The 24,593-nt window shown below is 36.5% G+C and overlaps 1 protein-coding gene across 6 annotated transcripts in view; it reads right to left on the bottom strand.

The window, feature by feature from the left end:
- frmd4ba (FERM domain containing 4Ba) overlaps positions 1-24,593 on the bottom strand; it is a 47,121-nt gene that overhangs the window by 11,246 nt on the left and 11,282 nt on the right. For 3 of the 6 annotated variants that reach the window (XM_046852886.1, XM_046852877.1, XM_046852896.1), the window contains 10 exons: positions 14,718-14,783; positions 14,458-14,552; positions 14,049-14,141; positions 13,700-13,784; positions 10,495-10,551; positions 9,698-9,720; positions 4,686-4,769; positions 4,011-4,076; positions 3,745-3,802; positions 3,384-3,470 (listed from right to left, as the gene is read on the bottom strand). In XM_046852886.1, coding sequence (XP_046708842.1) covers positions 3,384-3,470; positions 3,745-3,802; positions 4,011-4,076; positions 4,686-4,769; positions 9,698-9,720; positions 10,495-10,551; positions 13,700-13,784; positions 14,049-14,141; positions 14,458-14,552; positions 14,718-14,783 — 714 coding nt within the window. Of the gene's footprint in view, positions 1-3,383; positions 3,471-3,744; positions 3,803-4,010; positions 4,077-4,685; positions 4,770-9,697; positions 9,721-10,494; positions 10,552-13,699; positions 13,785-14,048; positions 14,142-14,457; positions 14,553-14,717; positions 14,784-21,834; positions 22,099-24,593 lie in introns of those variants that run through there. The other 3 variants (XM_046852871.1, XM_046852872.1, XM_046852873.1) reach the window with 2 other exon arrangements.

The following is a 24,593-nucleotide window of genomic DNA, read 5'->3' as shown; positions in this document are numbered from 1 at the left end:
TTCTCTAACAAACTCTCCATAACTTTGCACTGTTGACCCCAGCTACCTGAACTCCTCCACCTTCTCCACCTCTTCTCCCTGCAACCACACCACTCCACTGCCCTCCCTCTCATTCACACACATGTACTCTGTCTTACTCCTACTGACTTTTATTCCCCTTCTCTCCAGCATGTACCTGCAGCTGTCCAGGCTCTTCTCAACCTGCTCCCTACTCTCACCACAAATAATATCATCTGCTAACATTAAAAGCAGTATACTCTATATACCGCTATATTACAACCTTGTGTAACGGCATTTGAATTTCTACTACTTGAATTTCAAAAGGGCGATTTTACCTAGACGAGTTTGGATGTGTGAACGAGTGACTGGCGCTAATGAAACAGCCCTAATGTTTCTGGAATAAACTTGTTGGCTTACGAAAACATTACACTGGTGCACTGTGTTTATGAAGCAAACATCGCAAGAAGATCCAGGTCACGTGAAGAAGGCGGGCTATATATTCTAGCATTTGCTACCAAATATCAGCTTACTTTAGTCTAATATTCTGTGTGGAGGTCAAAATATTATCCTGCAGTGTTAGAAAAAAGAATGAAGCCTTTCTGATAAGAAAACACTCCTAGGGTTTGAAGGGTTCTATACAGAAATATTATAGCTTAAACAAACCTCTTAGGAGTTAGAAGTTCAGACCATTTATCTACAAGACGTAGCTACACATGTTTAGTACGGAAAGAAACAATAAGGACATATTTAGTATATAATTTCACATCCAAACACATAACCACTTCTATGAGTCACTCCAAGATGGCAGAGAGAACGACATGTCACATTATGTCAAAAAATCGGACACAACTTACTTCTCTTGGAATTTCATTAAAAAGATGGCCGTGGAACATCAATCAACATAAGTAGATATTAACATCCAATCCATGTGTGTTTATATAGAGTTTTACAAATTTATAATAATTACGAAATGCTTTCGGGCAGTTACTACAACAGAATTTAGTTCATTGGGCTCCAATCCAAGATGGGACACACTGATAAAACCTGAGTAATAAGATAGGAAGAGTAACTGCCTGTTTTTAAAGCACCAATTTTTTTTTCTCTAATAAATGGCCTAGGTTGTTAAAAAAAAAAATTTTAAGCCTCATCAAGAAATCCTGATCCTATGACTACGCAAACTTGACATTCCTGTAACCCCTACACAATCCCCTGGTGAACAGATGTAAAAACAGAAGACAACATTTTGCAAGGCCTGCGTTTGTGTATTGGAACAAGATTGGCTCTCATTATGCTAATTAAATCTGCATCTGGTAAATGTAATTCAATCTAGGAAGCATGCACTCAGTCATACGGCAAAGTAGCATTCCTACGCTCATTACTGTGGAAATTGACGTTCTTTGTGTCAGTAAACAAGTAAAAGAAATGGCATGTAATCATTTAATACTACTTTATGAAGAAATCACATCCTCTGTGGTGAACAAGAAACAATTAAATAAAATGAAAAAATTACAAACTAATTCTAGTCCAAATATATTTAGAACTTTAAAGAGTATTAAGCTACAGCCTTTATTTAAAAAAAATTGCCAAATGCGCTTTCCCATGATTTTACAGTGCGGGAAAACACTTTAAATCCAACGACCCCCAATAGATAGCTCACGTGAAGCAGGCCCAGCCGCGAGGCCCGTCCTCTCTTCTCTTAGCCCCCTGCCAGACTAATTGTGTTTTATTGCTTGATCAATTGTTTGGGCTGAGCGAAGAGCACAATGACTGGGGTGGATTTGCATAATGAGAGTAGTCTGCTGGTAGTGGGCTGGGATGATACAAAGGCAGCCAGTGTTGACAGCAAGCACAATCAATACTGGCAGGCTGATGGGGTGCACTTTGACAACCGGGTGAGGGGGTACTTTTAAAAAGAATGTACACAAAAAAACAAAAAATATTTGCCAGGGAGCAAGGCAAAATAGAAGACAGAAAAACGATGGGTGAGCTTCCTCCCCCTTCACATGTCCTTGCTATAACTTTGCCAGGAGAAGAGCTGGTCGGGAAAGAAAATGAGAGTGAGAGAAGGATGTGCTCTTGGGATATTTCTACTCAAACCCCTGTCTACACCTCGGCTTCGCTGGATGAAAAAAGTAGGTTGGCAGGGAAGCACAATATAAGCTAAGAATCCTTTTAGAAACGCTGTCTCTGGCTGGCATCGTGCCAGGATTGGTCCCTTTTCTGCTTTCGACCCACACAATTACACTCTGTCTCAAGATTTGAGCTTACAGGCAGGGGAGATGCCAATTAATACTGTGCCACCAGATACACACCCAAATACAGTCAATTTACAAATGGCAGAAATGACAAACTGTAACGATATGCAATAAAAAAAATTAAATAAATTGACGAAGGCGAGACGACAGTGTTAATTAACGTGAAATAATGTGAATGTTCCTAGCAGCAAAGCATGATGTCCTGTTGCAATTAAATATACGAATGAGGTGTGGTTCTTTTACCCGGAAGGCAAAATAACAATACAGAACTTTTTTAGGAGCTTTTTAAAGCACATGCACACACATTGCTGTTTATATTAACACCACATAGTTTCTCCCATTTTAAATAGGTCTTTTACCCCTCCCTATAATTATCACAAACTGTGCCTTATGGACCATACTACCACCTAAAACTCCACCTACACAGGGTTTACAACACTGCAATTTAAGAGTTGAATGACTGCTGTGTATTAAAGAAAAAATTTAATGAAGTATAAATATAAATAATGTATTGTGTTACTTCCAAGACTATCGACATACACATATATATATATATATATATATATATATATATATATATATATATATATATATATATATATATATATATATATATATATATATATATATATATATATATATATATATATATACACACATATATATATATATATATATATATATATATATATATACACACACACATACACATATATATATATATAGCTATACAAGTACATGCATTACTATTTTTATAATGTGACGCTATCAATGGTGGGGAAAAATAATAGGAATAGGGAGGAGAAGTTTTCAGAGAGTGTCAGTTAACATCCAAATGCCCAAAACGCTTTTAGAACTGTCTGTCATTTCAGATTCAGATGATTGTCAATCTGCCATTTTATGAGTGATAACTCAATTTATTTCTCATTAGACAGTGAAATTTTCTCGAATATCACCAAAAATATCAGGCGAGTATGTAATGTGGGAAACTGATTGATTTACTGCCTCCTCTGAATGTTCTCTCACAGATTTGCCTTGTTGTGGGCATATCTGCAGTTTGGTGAAACATTAACTTTAAAGGTGAAAGGGAAAATGTCACGGTCTCCTCTGCTGTACACTGTAACCTACCTTCCTGGGTTTCAGTTTGTCTTGTTGGTCGTATTGGCCAATGCCTTTGTAGCTAATTCCCAACCACCACGGTATTCCCTGCTTGTCCTGTGAAAGAGAGGTTTTAAAAGGAAGTCAATTATTAGGGGTAATTAGCCCAGTAAGTAATCTCCCAATAAATAAATAAAAAAAATGTATGTGCGTACTATGGTTGGTCAGTAAATCAGTAAAGCACTACAATCAGCTTTAATATGCTTGATGATAAGTTGAGTTGACTTTGCCAGCAGCAAATGCTAACATATGTAATGTACTGTACCATTGCTAAAGCAAGCGAGATAAATGTAAACATAAAAAAAAAAAAAATATTTAAACATTAGCATACCTTCACTTCATAATAATGAACACCATATGAAGGTAAGGATTCCACTAATGTGAGATACCTGAGGATAAAATAAAGATTAATCAGAAATGGGCAATAAGTCAAGCATAATGCTTAGTTTTTCATACAATAGTCTACTGTTTAACTTGCCATTTAATTTAGATTTAAACCTGATTAAACCTCATAGAGACTGATGTCTTTCTGGTCTAAATATGTTTTGGAGAAGGCAATGCACTTCGTGTGTTAGTAAGAAATAATTGACCACTTACTGTACAATTGCCTTTCCTCTGGTGAGTCCTCGGAGGGTTTTGTAATGCTCGATGACTTGGTCTTCACTACAAGGGGTCGAGGTGGAGAAAGAGAGACCGATTACAATCTGTACATGCAAAATGAACAGCAATTGAATTGAATGCCAGGCTGAATGATGAATGTGCCATTTATAAAGTCTGTACTCTTTAGACATGAGTTCAGCACACTCATCCATGAAATGCCATCAGGCCAACTGTCCTGTCATACATACACGCTCTGTCTAGGATATGCTCTAATTACACACGCGCACACACACGCCTTGCCTCCACAGCTGTTTCTGCACACATACCCACACAGGTGTTTCTCAACACACACTCTCGCTTCTATGAGCCCTTATGCTTTACAAGAGAAGACATTTCAAGATTCAATAAAACAAGAATAGCATCACAAGATTATTATTCTAAACAAACTTTCACATCATTACAAATGGAATTATTGTCTCATTAAACTGCATGACCTAAGCCCATTGCACCTGGCTGCAGTAAAGAGACTTGCAGTTTAGCACATATAGGCAACAATTAAACATGTTGGAAAGGGTAATTGCGGGGGCAGCAGAGCGAAATTTGAGGCTGTTTGATAGTAAAAGTTTTGAGTAGAGGTTGAAAGTGCTTAATGGTCCTCTAAAAGTTTCTTACCAATAGGCCAGGGATGGGTGCTCCTTTAAAACAGCTGTGGGAAACACGGGGAGCTTTTTCAAGTCTGACTTTGCACTTTCGTCACTGGGGGGAAAAAAAATAATACAATTTATTAATATATTCTAAGCATATTATGTATTCAATATGTAAAAGTGCATTAGTTGGTTAACACATTGTTTGCTTAAAACTGAATGCCAATACAGAGCACATACATAAAAACCATGGGAAAATGGTATGACTAAGCAAAATGTATTTACCAGAACAAAGGCTTTGTATTAACACAGAAATAATTGGATAAAACACTTCTTGCCAAACAGTAACAGAAAGGTTATAAATATTTGCTTCAAGGGAGTTTGTTGATGTTTCCAAATCACATCCTCTAGCCATTACAAAAGGTGAATGATTTCTGAAACAGTGAATATTGACATATTTCCAATACATATTTTCAACTCTTCCCAATACAGTTTTAATGGTAAAAGTAATATCTCTTAGCGGACCAAGCTTGTCTAGCACGTCACAGAGGCTCTGTCCGTAACATAAAACATGTGCAGTGAAAAGTGGCTTGCAATTAAAACGCCATGAACAGAAGTGCTGCTTGGCAGGGTGCTGTACTATTAAACTTACACAAAAGCCATTTAAGAGGTTTTGGTCAGCTTGACAGTGCTGAGAGCTTGTGACGTAAAGCAAATAAAAGAACAAAAAAAAATATAAAAAAAAAAAAAAAAAAAGGAGGAGAAGAAGCCAATCCTCTTATCAAGCTTTTTGTATGCGCAAATGAATGTATATCCCATAAGAACTTGTGTAAATCATGGAATATAAGGAATACTTCTGCTACAACACTTCCTTGTTAGCGCATGAACTCTGCTATTTTAAATGAAACCTAAATGTAGAACAGGAGATGGTTTGTATAGAAAGACAGCAGTCTTAAACAGTTGCTGATTCACAGTTAATGTTTGATGCCGTTAATTTGGTTGCGATTTAATCACGTGCCAATGTACAGAGCGGTTCTGCTTTCACCACAATGCCCAGTCAGCAATCTGGTATTCATTATGTCTGTACTATCAAACAGTTGGCTACAGGAGGCAACGTGTCACTAATGTGTCAGCTATTTCACTGCAGACCAAAACCACCTCCTGCAGAGAGGAAAGCAAAAACAAGATCATTTTGAAACAAATGCCATGTGTACATGCCTCTAATAGTTGATAATCAAACTGCAGATTTTAGTTAAATAAAATTGACAGCATTTGGTTAAAGCCACAAAATGACGAGAGCAAACAGTGGGTTACCTGCTAGTCAATTGAATAGAAGCAAAATGACTGTTATACAATGGGATTTCCTTTATATTCGGCTATTTTGTGTGCATTTGCAGTATGTGTTTGCATCTTATTACACAATGGGTATTAAAAAAACTACTGAGCCCCATAACATTAGACAAATGAAATTTCTGAACGGAAACGAAAAAACGCACCTCACCTGTGTTCTGAGCTGCACGGCTTCGGGAGTAAAAACTTTTTTTAAACGCATGACGATGCCAAAAGATAAACTCCTGAGAGAAATAGTTGTGAAAGGAAGGAGGAAGACAGTGAACAATGACTTTCTTGGTAGGCTACTGTTTAGATACAAGCCATTGTAACGTGTTGAGTCTGGGTGAAGGGAGAGCGCGCTAACTCCAGTTGCAACAAAAATCATATAAGCACAGACAGGTTTCCAAAACTCGTGCTTTTTTATTTTTCTTGGCAACAGCGTAACGGGTTAGTCAAAGAAACTTAGAAATGAGCATCAGAAAATAATGAGGACATATTCCTCGGTCTTGCACACATGCAGTAATAGCGAAAAAATGCGTCGGCAGGCTATTCCCAAAATGCCGCTGTGCTCTTAAAGGAGCCACAACATATTTCACCTGTTACACCATGTAACAGACACTGTCTTTCGTTAAAGCCTGTGTAAAATTCAATAGTTTCAGTGTAGATACCTGCGGCTTATATACAGATGCAGCTTATTTATATTTAAAATAAAAATCTGTGTCAAATTCAGTGGGTGCGGCTTATATATCCGGAAATTAATTACGGTAATCTTGCGTGGAAATATAGTTAGTTTAGCAGAGCGCAATGTCTAATCTTGCTGAAGACATTCATGACAAACACTTTTTGGAACTTGACTGAAAACTCAGCTAACCTGCTACACCAACATTGTTCATTTGTTACATAAAAAGAACTCATGCATCCTATTGGTACAACAAAAACAACACTAAATATCTCAATGTGCGCTTACATTGGGTTTACATTACACAAACATGTTTATCAGTGCAGAGTTGTCTGCCAGACAGTGTTTTCCAGCATTGTTGTATAATAGTGATATTTTTAAACATTCTGTTAAATGCTTTATTGTGCAACAAATTATCAGCACATTCCTCATCAACACTGGCCATGCACAATGGAGTGCAGGGTATGTTTCACACCAAACCAGGATGTTACTGACTTCCTCTTAAAGAGTTCCGAGGAGTTTCTTGCACTCGTGTGCGATTACAAACAAACTGATACATTTTAGTGCACATGATAAGATGCTCAAATGTGTGGTTTTGATGCTTTTAAAGACAAACATCACTGATGCATCAATAAAAAGCCTGACGCCTAAATGTCTGCAAGGGAAAACATTTCTATACTCCCTCAAGCTTTACATCCACTCAGGCTTAAAGACAGGGGTAGAGGTAGAAAAGGAGGATGGGGGTTTAATCTCTTGCTTGTGCTTTATGGAGAGGATTTGGGATCTTTGGTCATATGAGGAAAATACAAGTTGTTATCAGAAGTGGGGGAGAGCAAAGAGATTCAGTGATTAATGACAAAGTGTTCGTTTTGGTTTTAACCTGACTGCCATGGAACTACTTTAAATATTTAAGTACAATAGTTAAAAATGTAAGCAGACAATTAGCTGTCAATATATACAGTACAGTAAATCCATGACGAAATGATAACGGAATGCAGGGCAAATGGCTGTAGAGGGTGTGTGTGTGTGTGTGTGTGTGTGTGTGTGTGTGAACGTGTCACAATGATCTGTGAACGTGTCGTACGAAAAATACAGTGTCTAAAGCAAATGCTATTAATACAGATATTTGCGTTGTGTATAGTGGATCAATTTTGCTTTAGAGATGTTTTGGGGCCAGTAGTCCAGGAACTCTGTTGTCAAGACTGATAGAATCATGAATTCTTCCTACCACCAGTATGTGTCACCACAAAACCTTGGTGCCTTTGCCAGAAGGTTCAGACTTAGATATAGATGGCAGCATTTAACAAGCTGACAAAACAATACAAATCAACACACAAACCTTTATAAGAAACATGAAAACAACATTCTGGATTTTCCAATCGCAATTCCTGGATTGAAAACTTACTGAAAGCCTGTGGTCTGAGTTGAAGAGGGAAACCCGTGTGTACAAACCTAAGAATATGAGGAAGCCTAAAGTATTCTGAATGGGGGAGTTTACCAAGTTCCTCCAGTTTAATTAGTTGGAAAGAGACTGTTCTGTACAGAGTAAACGTTACAAACTATTAGAGTGGCAACCATTTTAAGCTGGTGTTTGTTAGGGGGAAAACAAACCCAAGAAATTTATCATTTAAATAAAATGATACAATGTGAATGCAGTTTTAAGCTAAAAATGTCATTTATTCTCACAGGTTATTCTATTTTGCACATTTTCACAGAGGCAACCAAAACCATCTGGGTTTTTTTTATCCACAGAAACACAAAACAAAAAAAACAAGCTGAAAATAAACGCAAGATAATTGAGGCCATGTCTTTAACATGTTCCTATATAATGTGATGTTAGTCCATACATAGTGTACTGTTTGTACAAAACCTGTTCATTATATCACAGCTCCGTCTCAACTGGAAAAGGAAGTAAAGGTCACTGATGTATGAAACACTTTAGCCAGGGTTTTTTTTTTAAGCCAGCACTGAGCACACAAACAGCTCGGCTTCCACTTCACACAACTAAGCGTGTACAAAGCGTTGGGCGTCATGAGACCTATGTAGGGACAGAAGTAAACAAACGAGTTTGGCATTAACCTGCACACTCGTTTGCTTTACTGGTGTGATGTACCCACATTATGCAACCAGTTACTGTTACCAAAGAGAAGAAAAATGGTCAAACTGGGCAATAGGAGGACGCCTCCAAAATAATCATGTCATATGCTATTCAGCCTTTTTTTCCTTTTTTTTTTTTTATCTGCCTGCTATCATGCCCTTGGTGTCTCAGAGTACAGTTGAAAGAATAATTAACTACACTACCATGAACAGAATCAACCAGAAATATCAACCCGTGCAAATAAAGTGTCAGCCTCTGTGGTAGCATTTTATATGTAGAGCATGCATCTAGGCCTGCTTAAAGTGAGCAGTCATTAACAACAATAAATCTAAGTTACAATAAAGCGACAAATACAAATTTATTGCGAGCACTTCTTTGAAATGCATTTGGTTTACTTAATGTCTGTTTTCACATCAACCTCAATTTTTTATGATCTGGTAAATCACACTGCTCACCTTTTATGGCCTGCACAATATTTTGCGCAGGTAAGTTCCTAACAACGAGACTATAACATCAACCCATTCAGCATTAAACCCACAAGTGATGACAGTCATCTGATGACTCAAACCACAGATATTTTCCCAAACACACCCATTCATGGATATGCAGCTAGGGTTGAGGCAATAATACCTGCATGGTTACGCACTCAAAGATACATTAGGCATATTTGTTACACACTGCAGATATAGATAATATCACAAAACATCCAGAATAACTTTTAAACATGGAAACATATACTTTAAGGCACAAACATGCCAAAAAACTAATTTTTTCTGAAACCCAAGGCTATGAAAAATTCTTACAAGTCAGTTTAAACAACTCTCCAAAGGTTTCTCTAAGCAAACAATTTTGACAGACATTGATGCAACTTAATGAATGTTTTCATTTTATATCTTTTGACAAGTAAGAGGATCTAGAGCAGGACTTTTACCTTGTGTAGTCCCCCTTTGCCTCCTGAAAAACAGAGGAAGAAAACAAATGTATAACGAACACTGCACATTCCTACTGAACTTTACTGCATCAAGTAAAGAATTGCACAACATGATTTCTAAATACATACATACATATATACACACACACACATATACATATATATATATATATATACACACATATATATATATATATATATATATATATATATATATATATATATATATATATATATATATATATATATATATATATATATATACACACATATACATATATATATATATATATATATATATATATATATATATATATATATACACACACATATATACATACATACATATATACACACACATATACACATATACATACATACATACATACATATACACACATACACATCTGAAAAGGCATTTAGATAAACGTGCACGAGCATAAATCAGAAGCAAATCTGAACTGGATTAGTGAGAAAGCTCATGATGCCTCCCAAGTATCTTCTTCACACTGATTAAGAGACTTAACTGTCCCAGTGGTGCACAAGCTTTTTGTGAGTACAAATACGCGTTTTCGAAAAGCCTTCTGGAGGGAACGAGAAACAAATATACGCCGCAATTTCTCCTAAAACTTCTCACGCAAGCACGTGTTTCAAAGAAAATAATAAACACGAATAAACAAGCACAACAAACAAGCACAACAAACAAGCACCAGCTCCTGCTTGGCAGTCGGTTTTGATTCAAACTGAAGCTACGCAGCGTGTTTGTGGGAGCATTCTGTCAAACAAGGCGCACTTACCTGCAAAACGAACGCGGCTAACTTAAAAACATGTTCAGTCTCCAATTCAACAGCTCCCTGTAGAAAACAAACAAAAAGAGTGTAAAAAGATAAATATTTATATATAAAAAACACTGCCGATTTACGGCTGTTACTTTTAAACTATTGCAGTCCCACCCGTCCCCTCGCAGGTTTCCACGAGGGAAAAACCATTCACCACAAAACTGCAGGCATTCGTGCCTCTCTGTTTAAAAAGAATAATCTAAATGCATACAAATTATCATCATATAATAATCGACGCGTTATAATAGTTATATGATCATATCAAACACAAAACGCTTGGAATTCTTCAATATAAGTAATTAAAGTTTAGAGTTCGACCCCTGCATTGAGTTGGTACGGTCTGCCAACAGGTTCAGCGGTTTTCAAGTAGCATCAAGTAGAACAATGTTACAGCGTTTTCAAAGCAGAAAGTAAATTTAGCAGTAGAAACATTTTTAAAGTGATAATAAGGGACAATATCAGACAATTTGGAAGTATTATAATTGCATTTTCTGTCATTAATTCAGCATTTATCCATAACACTCCATTCCTTTTTCAAATCTCCATGTTGTCCAGTCATAACACTAAAGACCTGGAGATGATAGTCAGAAGGTACACGAGCAAACATTTAATGTTCTTGCAATAAATGCCCATGTTTTATCATCAGGTGTTGTTTTTCAATCTTAAATGTCTTAAAAGTGCTTTCGCCTGGGCTACTACAGATAAAAATTCAAAGCCATAATGTAAATATGCTCTAATAACACAGTGAGGTAGGACCTACTCCTGCTAATGCAAAATAAATAGTATATATCTGAAGTGATTTGATGTAATAATATTATTTACATCTTGTAGAATATCTACTTCTACCGTTATGGATCTTAACTTCATTTCAAGTGCTAAAAGAACACCTGAAACATTGGGAAAAAAAACAAAACATAGTTGAACCTATGTAATATTCATTTTATAATGTTCATAATTTAATTTTATGTAACAGATTTACAGCCTATAGGTTATAACCTCACAGAACTAATTAATGTATGGCTAATTATCATTAACCATACTTAATCTTATGCTCACTGTGATAAGATATTTGTTAAGACTGCATCAATACTAAGGCTGAGTATTAGTCATGTTTACTTGCTCTCACATTACACAGGTTCATCACATTGTAATGTGGCCTTGCATGTGTAATACAAACTGGCTGTGGTTAGATCAGCAGAGCCAAACTGCATTACTATCAGAATCTGACATGTGATGTTACAGTACAAAGAAAAAAAAATCAAACAAGGAAAACACACCCAATGAACACGTGTAGAAACACCCGTATCTGTATTTCTATACTTGCTGTTCTAATGGGATTTTCTAATGGGAACTCAGTCAAGTTTTGCATAAAGAAAGATTTTTTTTTAGAAAAAAGATCATCTAAAAGAAAACAAGCTAAGGCAAAGGCTAAAGTAACTACTCTGGACAAATGTGGTGTGCAGAAAAACATTTTAAAATGCACAAATTATCGAACCATTAGGTGGAAGGGTTACAGGAACAGATTGCTTTTCAAAGAATTTTGGATAGTTTAAGATTTGTAAAACATTGCCTGGTCTACTGAATTTCGATTTCTGTTGAGGCACACTGAGAGTTAGATAAATAGCTGAAGCCAAAAGCATGAACCCCTGGACTCAGACTGCCTTATGTGAACATTTGTGGGAATGTGGGGTTTTCTTGGCACACTTTGGGCCTATTAATACCAATCAATCACATGAAACAGCCCAATTAAGGATTCTTGCACATCTCCTAATGGGTAATTCCAGCATGATAATGTGCCATGTCACAAAACAAAAGTAGTCTTAAAGTGGTTGCATGGTTATGACAATGTGTTCTCCAATGGACTTTCTGTATCCAATAGAACTTTAGAATGTGGAAGAACTTTAGATTCGCATCATGAACCGGAAAACTCTTCAGAATTTGCATGATGCAATCATGTCAACATGGACCGGAAGCTCAAAGGAATGTTCCCGACATCTTGAGTCTGTTTTGAGAGCAAAAGGTGGTACTCAGTATTACACAGTATTAATAAAAATGTTCCTAATAATGTGCTTTGTTAGTGTATATTTAAAAGTGTACTTAATTAAAAAATGAAATGCAATACAAAAAATAAGATCATCAAGTTGCAAACCAATATTGCAAATTTTGTTTCATTATTAAAAAGCCTTATAAACTTGAGATATGATCTCTGTAACACTTTGTGCATGTGTGTATGTGGGTGCACAAGAGTGATAGAGAGAGAATGCTTAGCCAGTTCTCCTCACAGTTATTGGCATTGCACTGCTGCACTCCCCTTTTTAATTAACACACTTCCAGCTTGTGTCTGTGTGTGGCACAAGCTTCAGATTACTGAAGACCTTTTATTCATTTTATTCCCCACTTTCTGCTCCAACTGTTATTACAGTGGCACACTAAAAAAATCTATGCAGTCAAGTGATATTTTTAGAGGATTATAGAATCACTTGGTACTTTGTACTAGAGCTGAATGCCGGCATTGTTTTGTGGCATCAGACACTAAAACTAGAAGCTGAATAAAGATAAAAAATTTAAAGTCTTAGAGCAAATCTAAAATGCTTTACTTTACTGGCAACTGCCTAATGTTAAGCTACTGTTGCTTTGTTCAGTGACAGAAGCAGTTCTATGATGTAAATATCAATCATGGAGAGCATACTGGGATTGTGTTTCATTTTTCTCCCTTGTTCTGTCCTTGTATGTGGTACTTTCTGTTTATTGCTGTTATTGTGTACTACTTTTATTATTCATACTTGGTTTACATTCACTGCTAAGACATATATAGTATAACTAACTTTTTTTTTTTAAATGCACCTTGTTGTATGTGTTTAGTTGTGTTGAAATGTCTCTTTCTATACTTCTATCCTTCCTGTGACTTCATATAAATTCATTCTTTGTATCATTGGCTTTTATTTTTTACCAGCTCTACATTTGCAGTGTAATCTTTGGATGAATTTACTCAGCATGAAACTCCAAAAAAAAAAAAAAAAAAAAGAAAAGAAAAGAAAAAAGCCAAACTCACAATCGAAAAATACAACAAATGATTTAATATAATAACATTTTGTATTAGTTATTTAAGTATAGTACATATTTCTAAACTGTTGTAAACACTTATAAATCATAAAGCACTCACATTATAGACAGAAGACTTTGCATTCCAGTAAAACAGCTCCACGGTGGTTGTCTCTTTCAGTAATATAATGCTTTCAACGTAAAACCTGTCAGACAACACACAGAAATCTTACTCTTTAGTGTTTAATAAGATGTTCACATTTCCATCTGTACTTAAGGAATAAACATTATGTGTATCAGAAATAAATATAATATTCCTGCAGCTGGTGTTTTATGAACATACATCATATGCATTTGGAAAATGAAATCCACTTTTTTGTATGTTGCACAATAGCGCCCTCTAGTAGACGTGTCATGTCTTACTGCACAACTTTGTGAGACAACGCACAGTTTTAAAAGTCTACACTCACCTAACTTTAAATTTGAGCTCCAGAGGTCCAGTCTTTTTGGAGAAGTTGTGCTCCAGTACTCTTCGGTTTAGCTGCAGCCAACTAGTCTGGCCACTAATAAATAAATCACACACAATACACTAGAGTAAATCATAACAACATATATGCATTTAGTTCTATCTGTCTACACACATTTCGGCTGGTTATCCATTCATCTTTTATGCATGGTCATGTATATTGTGCTTCCTTTATTTATACATTTCAATTAAAAGCAAAGAAGAAGTTTATGGACAGATAAATAGATGAACATAATATACTTTAAAATATGCGAGTAGTTATTTTACATACATTTACATTTACATATATGCTTAAATCCAGCTTAATGGTTATAATAATATTTATAACCATTAAACACAGTGAGCACACTTACTTTGTGTCAGTGTATGAAATTCCAAAATACTCCTTCTCCTTCAGGTTAAAATGGGACGAAACCATGTCCAAAAGATCCCTAGACAGCAGTTTTGGCTGAGAAAAATAAAAAACAAGCTGCAGCTAAATGGTTTTTTTTTTTTTTTTATGATATAAAACATTTCCTTAAATGTTTAAGTGTGCTTTTATAGGTAATACAGCACAAAACTTCACACAATGTACCCTTGTAAAGTCTTTTAAAAGAGATTATTAAAGCCTTACCTGGACCAGCAGGTCCAGCTGTCGATCATCCAGCAGAATCACCTGACATTGCCGGCCTTCCGTCATCTAAAACAAAGAATAGGAGGTGTTGTAACTAATAGCATTTGATGTTAATGGCATTTGATAAAATGTTTATCTTTGTATATTCTCATGTGATCCTTAAATACCATTCTGAGACAGTAAAACACAAAGCCATAAACTAGGAGAAAACTAGGTTTACAAAAAAATCTAATACACTGTGCCCTCCACATTTTCATGTGTTAAGGGAAAAAAGCCTGATTTGTAAAAACGTTAAATAATGACACACATGCAATGCACACACAGAGCGAGAGCAAGGAAGAGAAATTCAAGTGCAGTATTTCCATAGCAGTAAAAGGTTCATGACACACGTTTCGTGCATTTTTGACGTAATAAACTTTGCGAAAGACCAAAAAAATATAATTATTCTCATTCCCATTTAATTATTAATAAGAGACTCATGACAAACTTGGCAATCAAACGAAAAAAAGTGATCAAGTCAAGTAAAATGTTTATTTAAACCCAGTTTATTTACGCAAGACCAAGTCCGTGATCAAATATTTAAGACAATTCAGGATTAGAAACGGTAAAAATAATATGATGTTTTACGAGAAGATAAAGTAAAAAGGTCAAATAATAAACAAAGTATTATGTTTGAAATTAATAATTGTAATAAATAAATGTTTATATACATAGTATATACATGTATGGCCCCACACACAAACACACACACACACACACACACACAGTAATCCTCTAGATAGATTTTCCCGGTCTCTCGCGGATAATACAATAGACCAAAAAAATTATAAGGAATTGTTTTTATGGAGTTTTATATTAAAATAAAAAAATATATTAATACAAATATAATTATTAATTATCAAATGAAGTAAAATATGAATACAGTACAATACTGTACATAAAAATAGCATTTTTGGGATGGTGTCCGAAAATCCCTGATTACTGTATATGTAGTGTGTTCACTATACATATACACCAAGAGTGTTTACCCCATCATCTGGGTGGATAAAATAATAGGTTTAATTTTTGACAGCCATCCATGGCCGAGAGAGCAAAATCGGCCTCACTTTCTAGGTATGACGGATGGTCAGTCACAGAGCATCAACGCTACTTTGTATCTGTCTTGGAGGAATCACGTTAGCTCTCACGCATCCCTTTTTCTTAGCTGTTATATGAAAGGGAAGAGCTGTTGGGTCAGAGACTGATGTAGAGGTATCAGTCTCTTTTTAAGTATACTTCTATACTTGAGCTATACTACCTGTTATTGTATCCTTCACTTGTACACCAGATGCTATCCTTTTAATCTAACACACACACACACACACACACAAACACACACACAAACACACACACAATTATTTACACCTTGGGGCAATTTAGTATAGCTATTCTGCCAACATACCTATCTTTCACAGGGGTCAGTAAGAGAAAACTGTAAAAAAAACCAGAGATAACCTACATGAACATGCTAAGAACATGTAAAACTCCCCACAGATAGGACTGAACCAAAGACCAAAGTGGAAAACTTTCTTGTCACACAGATGTGAAAAACTGGAGGAATGAGGAGAAATTTTTCAAATATGTTTAAAACTAGATAAAACCCAAACACACAGTCACACAGCTGTTTGAATGGTAGAACACACTCACCATGTGGTTTATTCAAATACAGTGGAACCCGGTTATCTCGCCCTCGGTTACCTCGACAATCCTATTAAGTCGACATTTTTGAAGTGGAACCGCCAAATTCTCGCTTTGTCTAAGCATTTTTTATCGGTTATGTCGACTTTTTTTATGTCGCCAAACCCTAATATCTCGAGCACAAGGGGGGAAAAATTTGCCATTTAACGTCGGTTATCTCGATCGGCACTGTGCAGCCGCAGAAGAACTCGAGGACGTGGCGGAAAAATTAAGCCTTACAGCTGCTACAGGTGTTGTAATGTATACTGGTGAATCTCTGCTGTTAGTTAGTGCACATATGCCTTTTGTTGTTAAATGTTATGCGATGAACGGGAGGCGAAAGCCGCGCTTGGCGGCGCGGAACGTGTGATGAGCAGCAAAAGCATAGAATGAACACCGGCAGGATCGGGGGGAATCCGCGATGCGCTTTGGGAAGAAAAGAGCAGCTGTTGAGAGAGTGCCGGTGGGAAGGCACGTACCGGGATACGCATGAGCGATAACAACGACCGCCGTGAACCAACATATACCAACAATAACGGACGGTGAGAGTGTGGAAGTTTAAATAGGAGCTGGTGATGATGCTAAACGAGCACCATATGTGCGCGACTGAAGCCGGGAGCTTCAGAGAAAGCGGCCGAGAAAGCACCTGACACACTGAAGGGGCCTGAAGGGGGGTTGGCAGGTGGATTCCTGACAGATAAACGTACTGTATGTATTTTTATAGCATGACTTCATCAAACAAATCGCGGCAACGCTGTTGTGTAAAAAAACCCTTTAAAAACACGTGCATGCACATTCTCATTTATAAACGCACATCATGTACATAAAGAAATTTCAAGCACGTTAATATATTGCCGCCATTTTGATTTTCGTTTATCTCGATCATCGGTTACCTCGATGCTTTTTGGCGACCCCCTAGGACATTGACATAACCGCGTTCCACTGTACTCTTTTCACATTCATCTGACCACCTTTTTAATGATACAACATTTATGTCTTATGAAAATGTATTATACCGCTCTCGAGTTATTTTTTGGCTTTAGATTTTTATAATGTGCAACTTAAAAATGCATTAAAGACAAGTGAATGGTGTGAGCACCCATTATAAAAATAAAAAAATCATTGCTGAAAAAGCTAGTATTGTACACAAAGGCTGGTTCTAGCCAATTATATTAGGGTGGGCTGGTACAAATAACAGGTGGGCAATCAGTGGTAGTGGCCCCAACACCTAATTCAGTTCTCCCCATAACTAATATTTACAAAATTAGAAAGAAATCGAATTCAAACTAAAACTGAACAGTGACAAACAAAAAAACTTTGATAACCTAAAACCTTCAACTGTATTTTATCTTTAAACTCCATAAATCTTGTTTTCATTGGATCAGAATAATTCTCAAATGAAATTTAATCCTGAATCAACTTCTCAAACCTATTTTCAAACTCCAGTACAAAATCAGAACACCATATAAAAAGTTTCTTTTTCCCACGTTTATAGAATTTTTTCTTTTTTATTCTCAATTCATTAGCATCAAAACATTATATAACCTTTTTCTTCTTTGCCACTTTCTACCTCACTTAATTACTTTGGAAACAACAGCAACCTAAAACTTTATTTGTATATATTTATATCAGTTATATCGATAATAACCTTTTTCTGTCTAGCTTTTGCTATGTCCATCACTCTATCTATCTACAGCATTTGTCTTCTGTTTCCCTTGGCAACAATCCTTACAAATTCATCCATGTCTAAAGTATTTGTTATGGATTTCTCTATGGACCAAAGTCACTTCAGTAAATTCCTCTTTATTTTATGTAGCATGGTGTGACGATAGGGAGTTATGTTTTTTGACAGTGTGGAGAAGAAAGTCATGCAACTCAGGAAAAGCTTCCTTATAGTTTTGTGGATATTTACACACAGTGGACAAGAAGGATTAAATGAGTGGCATACATTACCAAAAGCACACTATGGGTAATTAGCTAATATTGGCTGGGATAAAGCTTCGTTATTGAAATTGCTAACCGCCTGCACTAAGGCTGAAACAAGAGATGAGTCTGCTTTGGGGCACTTGTTAAAGACTGAGGAGGAGCAGTGTTTGTGGTGGGTAAACTAAAATTAGCCGTAGCCTAATGTGCTAGCAGCAGCATCACTAGAAACACATGCAGCACTAAGCTTTGGGTAGGAGTGGTGCAGACTGATCATTGTTTATTGGCTGTAGGCTGCCATCCAATCAGAAGCTAAAATAATAAACTCAAACTTTGATTGGGTGGACAAATTTGAGTGGGCTAAGCCCACCCCTGCCCACTGCTGCTACTGGCCCTGTTGTACACACATACACAGGTACACAAATATATTAAAGGAATACACCTGCTTTATAAAATCCAGCTCTGTGAATACTGTATACTGTATATTCTGTTCCACAGAAACTAAGGCAAACATAATTTTGCGCTATTTCACTGCATACCAAGACACTCCCCCTGACAGAAAATCTGCACACCTAGCCACACACACACCCACACATACAAAACACCAATCGCTGGAATACATTTAGCTGCTGTGAACTTCATTCATTGTCTTCTTTAAAAGAGCACCACAGAAATGTTTTGATTATCGTCTGTGAGGTTTATTCTCTTGAACACATCTTGAGGAGATGTATTGCAATCGAAGATGTTGTATGACACAAGCGGATTGTTTGTCTGTCTCAATGTCTTTGTCTTCATAAGGCTTTCTAGCAAATATTGTAAATCAATACTGACAAGCTGGTTGCCTCCTGAACTTTGTCCAGTAAATTAATTTCAATTTACTGAGCTAAGTGGATCAATAATTACCAGCTATGAGGTTTCAGTTCATTAAAATCTTTCAATCAGTGTTAACTCTCTTCATTATGTCAGGGAAATTTAATATTATATCGTTTTTGTATTACAGTGTGCTCGGTTTTTACAAACACGACCATTATCGTGCTTAATCCATCTTTTTCAAGCGAATTATAATGGCCTGTATTGTACATTAGCTTCATTGTTTAAGTAGGAATTACTCACTATAGTAACCCCTAAGAGACTTCATACAAGTCTGAGTTAAACAGCTTTATCAAAGCTGCATTGTAATGGCAAAATCACACCAAATTCAACAACAGTCTCAAAACACAATACATACATAAAAACATATAACTTGCTTTCTCATTGTTATATTCATCATAAAATAAGGAATAATAAATCCTGATTATGATTGGTCAGAAGCCAAGCTGTTTAATAACTTTCATAAATATCAGTATTATCATATCTAGTAAAGCTCCATCGTAAACCACAGAAAATTCTATTGTCGTTTTGCTTTCGACGTTTCCTTTTCGACCTAATTCTCTCCAAATTTATTACAACTTGTAAGGACTTTTTTGGCTAATAACGCCTTGCTCTGCATGGTTCTTTAAAAACAATTTGGCACATGTAAGCCATTTTTAAAGCATTTTAATAAGCATGAAAAAATATATCAACAAAGCGGAAAAATTAAGAACTTTTGATGGAGAATGTTACCTTGACCAGAAGACAAAAGATCTTAAGAAGGATTTTATACTTCACAATGCTGGCAGTTTTTGTATTATGTAAGCTTAATACACCCCCAATCCCCCCAACCCCCACCCAATCTATTGTCCTTATCCACCACTCACACTTATCCTTCACTGATAAGTGCCTGTTTGGGCTGCTATGAATTCGTATGTATTCTCAGCACAGCAGATTCATTGTGCTTTTGTCAATCCATCTATGAGGCGGTGGCTCTGCCTGGTTCAGAGTGGTTTTTGCATCACCAGGGATCACCGTGTCACATGGAGAAATGCTATTACCAGTTGTTTTTGCTGTCACAAACCCACAAAGAAGAAGAATTTTCTCTTAATTGTTACTTATACAGTCACACAGCAATTCATTGTTTTTAGTGTGTATGTGTGTAAGGGGGGTGTACACAGGAAGGGGTCATGTGATGTGCACTGCTTATGACACAGGGGTCGACATCCCCTGAGGCCCATTCTCAGGGATAGATACTTCAAACAAAGCTTCCTCACAAGTATCCTCACCCCCAAAAAGACTGTTCAGACTGCACAAAAGCCCAAACTACCTCAGCAGTGCTTTACTAATTTTCCTTATAATGCAACAATGCAGTGTCAATGACCTGAAAATTCTTAAATCTCTACTGATCATTTAAAAATAAATAAATAAATAAAGCTAACTACTTCCCCAGCTCTACATTAAATACACAAAAAAGTCACCACTGGAGTCACCATAGAACAAATTAAACTGACTGGCAGTGACTCAGAACTACCAGTCCCAAAAACTACTATAAAGGTCTGACGCCAAACACAACATCTGGAGAGGCAATTGTCTGGATGTAGGAATATCCAACCCCAAATAAAAACTGTGAAGACAAGAAGACACGGGATTACTGCAAATTAAAATATTAATAACTGGTTATAAAAGAAGAAATCATCTTTGGTGACTGACTTGTTCCTGACATAAATATTCCTCTGCACTACAACATTATGTTGTTCATACTTTATGCCTTGATATTTATTTACCCAGCAAACCAAAGACTAACGACAATTCTAAATGCATTAAACAGTGAAATTCTTTAATGATAAAAAAAACCTACCCTCGCTTCTTTAAGTTGCAGTGTTCTAAAAACATTCTGCTCAAATAAACCTTCTTAGGGAAATATGCAAACTGCTCAGTGGAATCATTCAAATCATTTAAACTGACAAGGATCTCATGGAAATCAGTTCTTTATCTACGGCAGCTCTGAGGGCCATGGGAAACATGGGAGCATCTTCAATCACTAGAGATGTATACACCAACCCCCTACCGCTGTTTTATCACACAGTAAAATTTATCTTATAACTGATGCAATGCTGATGATGCTGTATACAATTCAGCTCAATAGTTCCCTGTCAAGACAAGACATACATATTCATAATATATATCATATTAAAAAAAGGAACTTGTGCACTAGTAGAAGATAGATAGATAGATAGATAGATAGATAGATAGATAGATAGATAGATAGATAGATAGATAGATAGATAGATAGATAGATAGCTGCCATAGACAGACAGACAGACAGACAGACTGACGGATGGAAAGACAGACAGACAGACAGACAGACAGATAGATAGACTTAGACTGCCACAGACAGACAGACAGACAGACAGACAGACAGACAGACAGACAGACAGATAGATAGATAGATAGATAGATAGATAGATAGATAGATAGATAGATAGATAGATAGATAGATAGATAGATAGATAGATGACATGCACTAAATGAACAGATTATGATCAATGAGGTACATAGCTGTCTAATCACAAAATTTTGATTAGCATGACCCTGTAGTTAAAAGCTTAGCTTGTTACTGTCATACCTGATAAACATCTCCAATATGCCACCATGATTGAATTAACCTCCTACATGGCAACAATCCATCACTGTAGCATCTTCTCAGCACCTGCTCAGTAACACTCCATACTAACTGACTTCCTGAAGCTAGCATATCATCCATGCCACACAGGAAGCCCGGGGCCATGTTTTTCCTGGAGGAAACACTAAGAACCGATATTCTTGCCGGATTTCTCTTCACCTAACTGTAACCCAAAAAAGATTTGAGTTTGGATGCTGGTAGCTTGTGTTTAATGCTTCATACACAGGCTGAAATCCAAGACTTTCCCCCTTTTGGACGAAATAACCAGAGGGCAGGACCCAGAGCTTGCCAGTTCTGCCCACTTTATCCACACACACACACACACACACACACACACACACACACACACACACACACACACACACACACACACACATGTGGATTTAAAGTATATACACACACAAGCAGACACAATGACTGCCCCAGTCTTTCCGCTCCATCCACATAAACAGGCATTGTGGTTTCTTACTCTGTTATTTTCATGTCTTTCCAAAGCCTCTCACTCAAACACTGCATGATGGCCAGACATTAGGTAAAGATGTGCGTGCACAAAAAGAAAAGATGTTTTGGTGCTTATGCTGATTAGCAGATAATGAGGTCGACTGATGACTCCCATAGCTGCAGTTTTTAACGTTTTTTTAAAACGTGCTGATATCCTGCCATATATAATAATGGCTCTGAATGTTATGATGGGGTGTGCATGTGTGGGGGTGGGGTGGGGGTCAGGGGGTTTGATGTGTAACTGCTGAGTAAATTAAACATACTTTTGAAGATATTTTATGTAGGTTTTCTGGGCTTATACAGGGGTGTCATTTCCTCCAGACATCAGATGACTCCACCCGGTATATTCCGAAGGAAATCCTTTTAAAAATAACCTTTATTTCGCCTATCCTTAACATGAGGTTGGCACTAGAACAAAAAGGTTCTGTGTATATTTTGACTTTTTTTACAAGGAACTTCAGGAAAATCATTAAAACCCTCAGCATATTTGCATATGTGGATAACCTGAACATGAAAAGTAAAAGAAAATTTGCCTTCTCATTCGCTTAAGTGGATAATCTCACTTAGATACTAAAGACATTCCTGTTCACAATTGACTCCTAGTGTGCATTCTTTTAATACACTTTACATTATGATTTAACTTTATAGTACACATTTGCAGAAGAGTAATGATTTATAATCCCACAATCCATGTAGCCAAGGGCTCACTCTTCCATCGAGCCTCCTTCCACATGATGTCTCAAGGAGCTTGCCATTGCCATCAGAGATCTTTTCGAGACAATATCTAAAAGCATTACTCCAATAACATTGAATTTAATTAATCATTAATACACCAGATCAAGGAATCAGGATCTTCATGGGAAGATAAACCTTATATAATAAATATTTATTTCACAACAATGATAATGGTATTTTCTTCGTGTGCTACCAACCCATAAATGAAGAAATTATGCATAGTCTCACAAATAAGAAGACCAACACATTCAACTTTCATGTGATGCATCTGGGAATCCATTTCCCCTCAGTTTGTTTTGTGAGAGCAGCCTCCCACTAAGAAGATGTTAGAAATTAAAGATGTGTACACACTCACTAATGTGTAGTTCCTAACTTTACATGATTCGTATGTTTGGGTAAAATACATATGTATGACTGAAACTGAGGAAAGTAGTATAATATACTAAACACAAACTTTGCTAGCTAAATCAGTGCACCAAACTGCTTTATGAATCCAGGCCAATCAATATAAAAAGGCTGCAGCAACAGCTCTAATTTGATTTGCCCCAAATTGGATAATAACCCAGCGACCATAACCACACAACCCAAGCTGAGGATAACAGTTACATAAACAGTTATTCATTCACTGCTAATTTTGCTAATGATAAATGGAAGAATTAAGTATCTAAGATGTTCATTAAAAACATACAGAGTATTTAAAATCCTAATACTGTCATATCAAAATGGCAATAATGGAATAGAGCTTTAATTAAACACAATCAAAATAACTTGAAAACATGTGTCATGAATCTTAACATACTGTTTTACACATATATTTCATTTTGTATAACAAAAGAAGTACGATTGCAACAGTGGTTTTTGGACTAAATCCCACCAACATCTGTCTCTGTTAGGTTCTTGAATACTCATTTAGTCTCATTTGCTCAGCAATCTCCTGTCTCTAAGTCTATAAGGTCATCCAAATAAGTAAATAATGTAAATTTACACAGGTCCACTCTTAGGCACTGTCTTGTTTTCTGGCATCTCACACTAATGTGGTGAACATCTTCTCCCCCAATGACCACCACAACAAGCAAGGTACAATACTGGAATGTGTTTTTTTTTGCTCTTAGTGGAATGCACAGAAGCTTCTCAGCAGGCTTGAACATGCCACTGTGTCTAAACCAACATCAATCATTATATTCACGGTACAAACACAGTAGCAGAGGATCAAAACAAAGACTTACCCTGAAGTAGGTTGGCGTTTTGGGAAGTAGCTCCTATTTCCCACTTGCAAATTAGAAATGAAATTCGGGAACCTCAGGATGGTTTCAAAATCTGTCACCATTGATAGGGCATTCCATGTTGACCACTATACAGTATATTTCAGGTATATATAGTATATACACACACTACACAACAAATGTCAAAGGCATGTTTTACTGCTCTGCTCTGCACACAGATAAAGTCGACATCTTGGTGGACCT

Source organism: Silurus meridionalis, chromosome 1 (genome assembly GCF_014805685.1).
Source record: "Silurus meridionalis isolate SWU-2019-XX chromosome 1, ASM1480568v1, whole genome shotgun sequence".
NCBI lineage: Eukaryota > Metazoa > Chordata > Actinopteri > Siluriformes > Siluridae > Silurus > Silurus meridionalis.
Note: the sequence above shows the minus strand (reverse complement) of the source record. Positions and strands in the feature narration are given on the sequence as shown.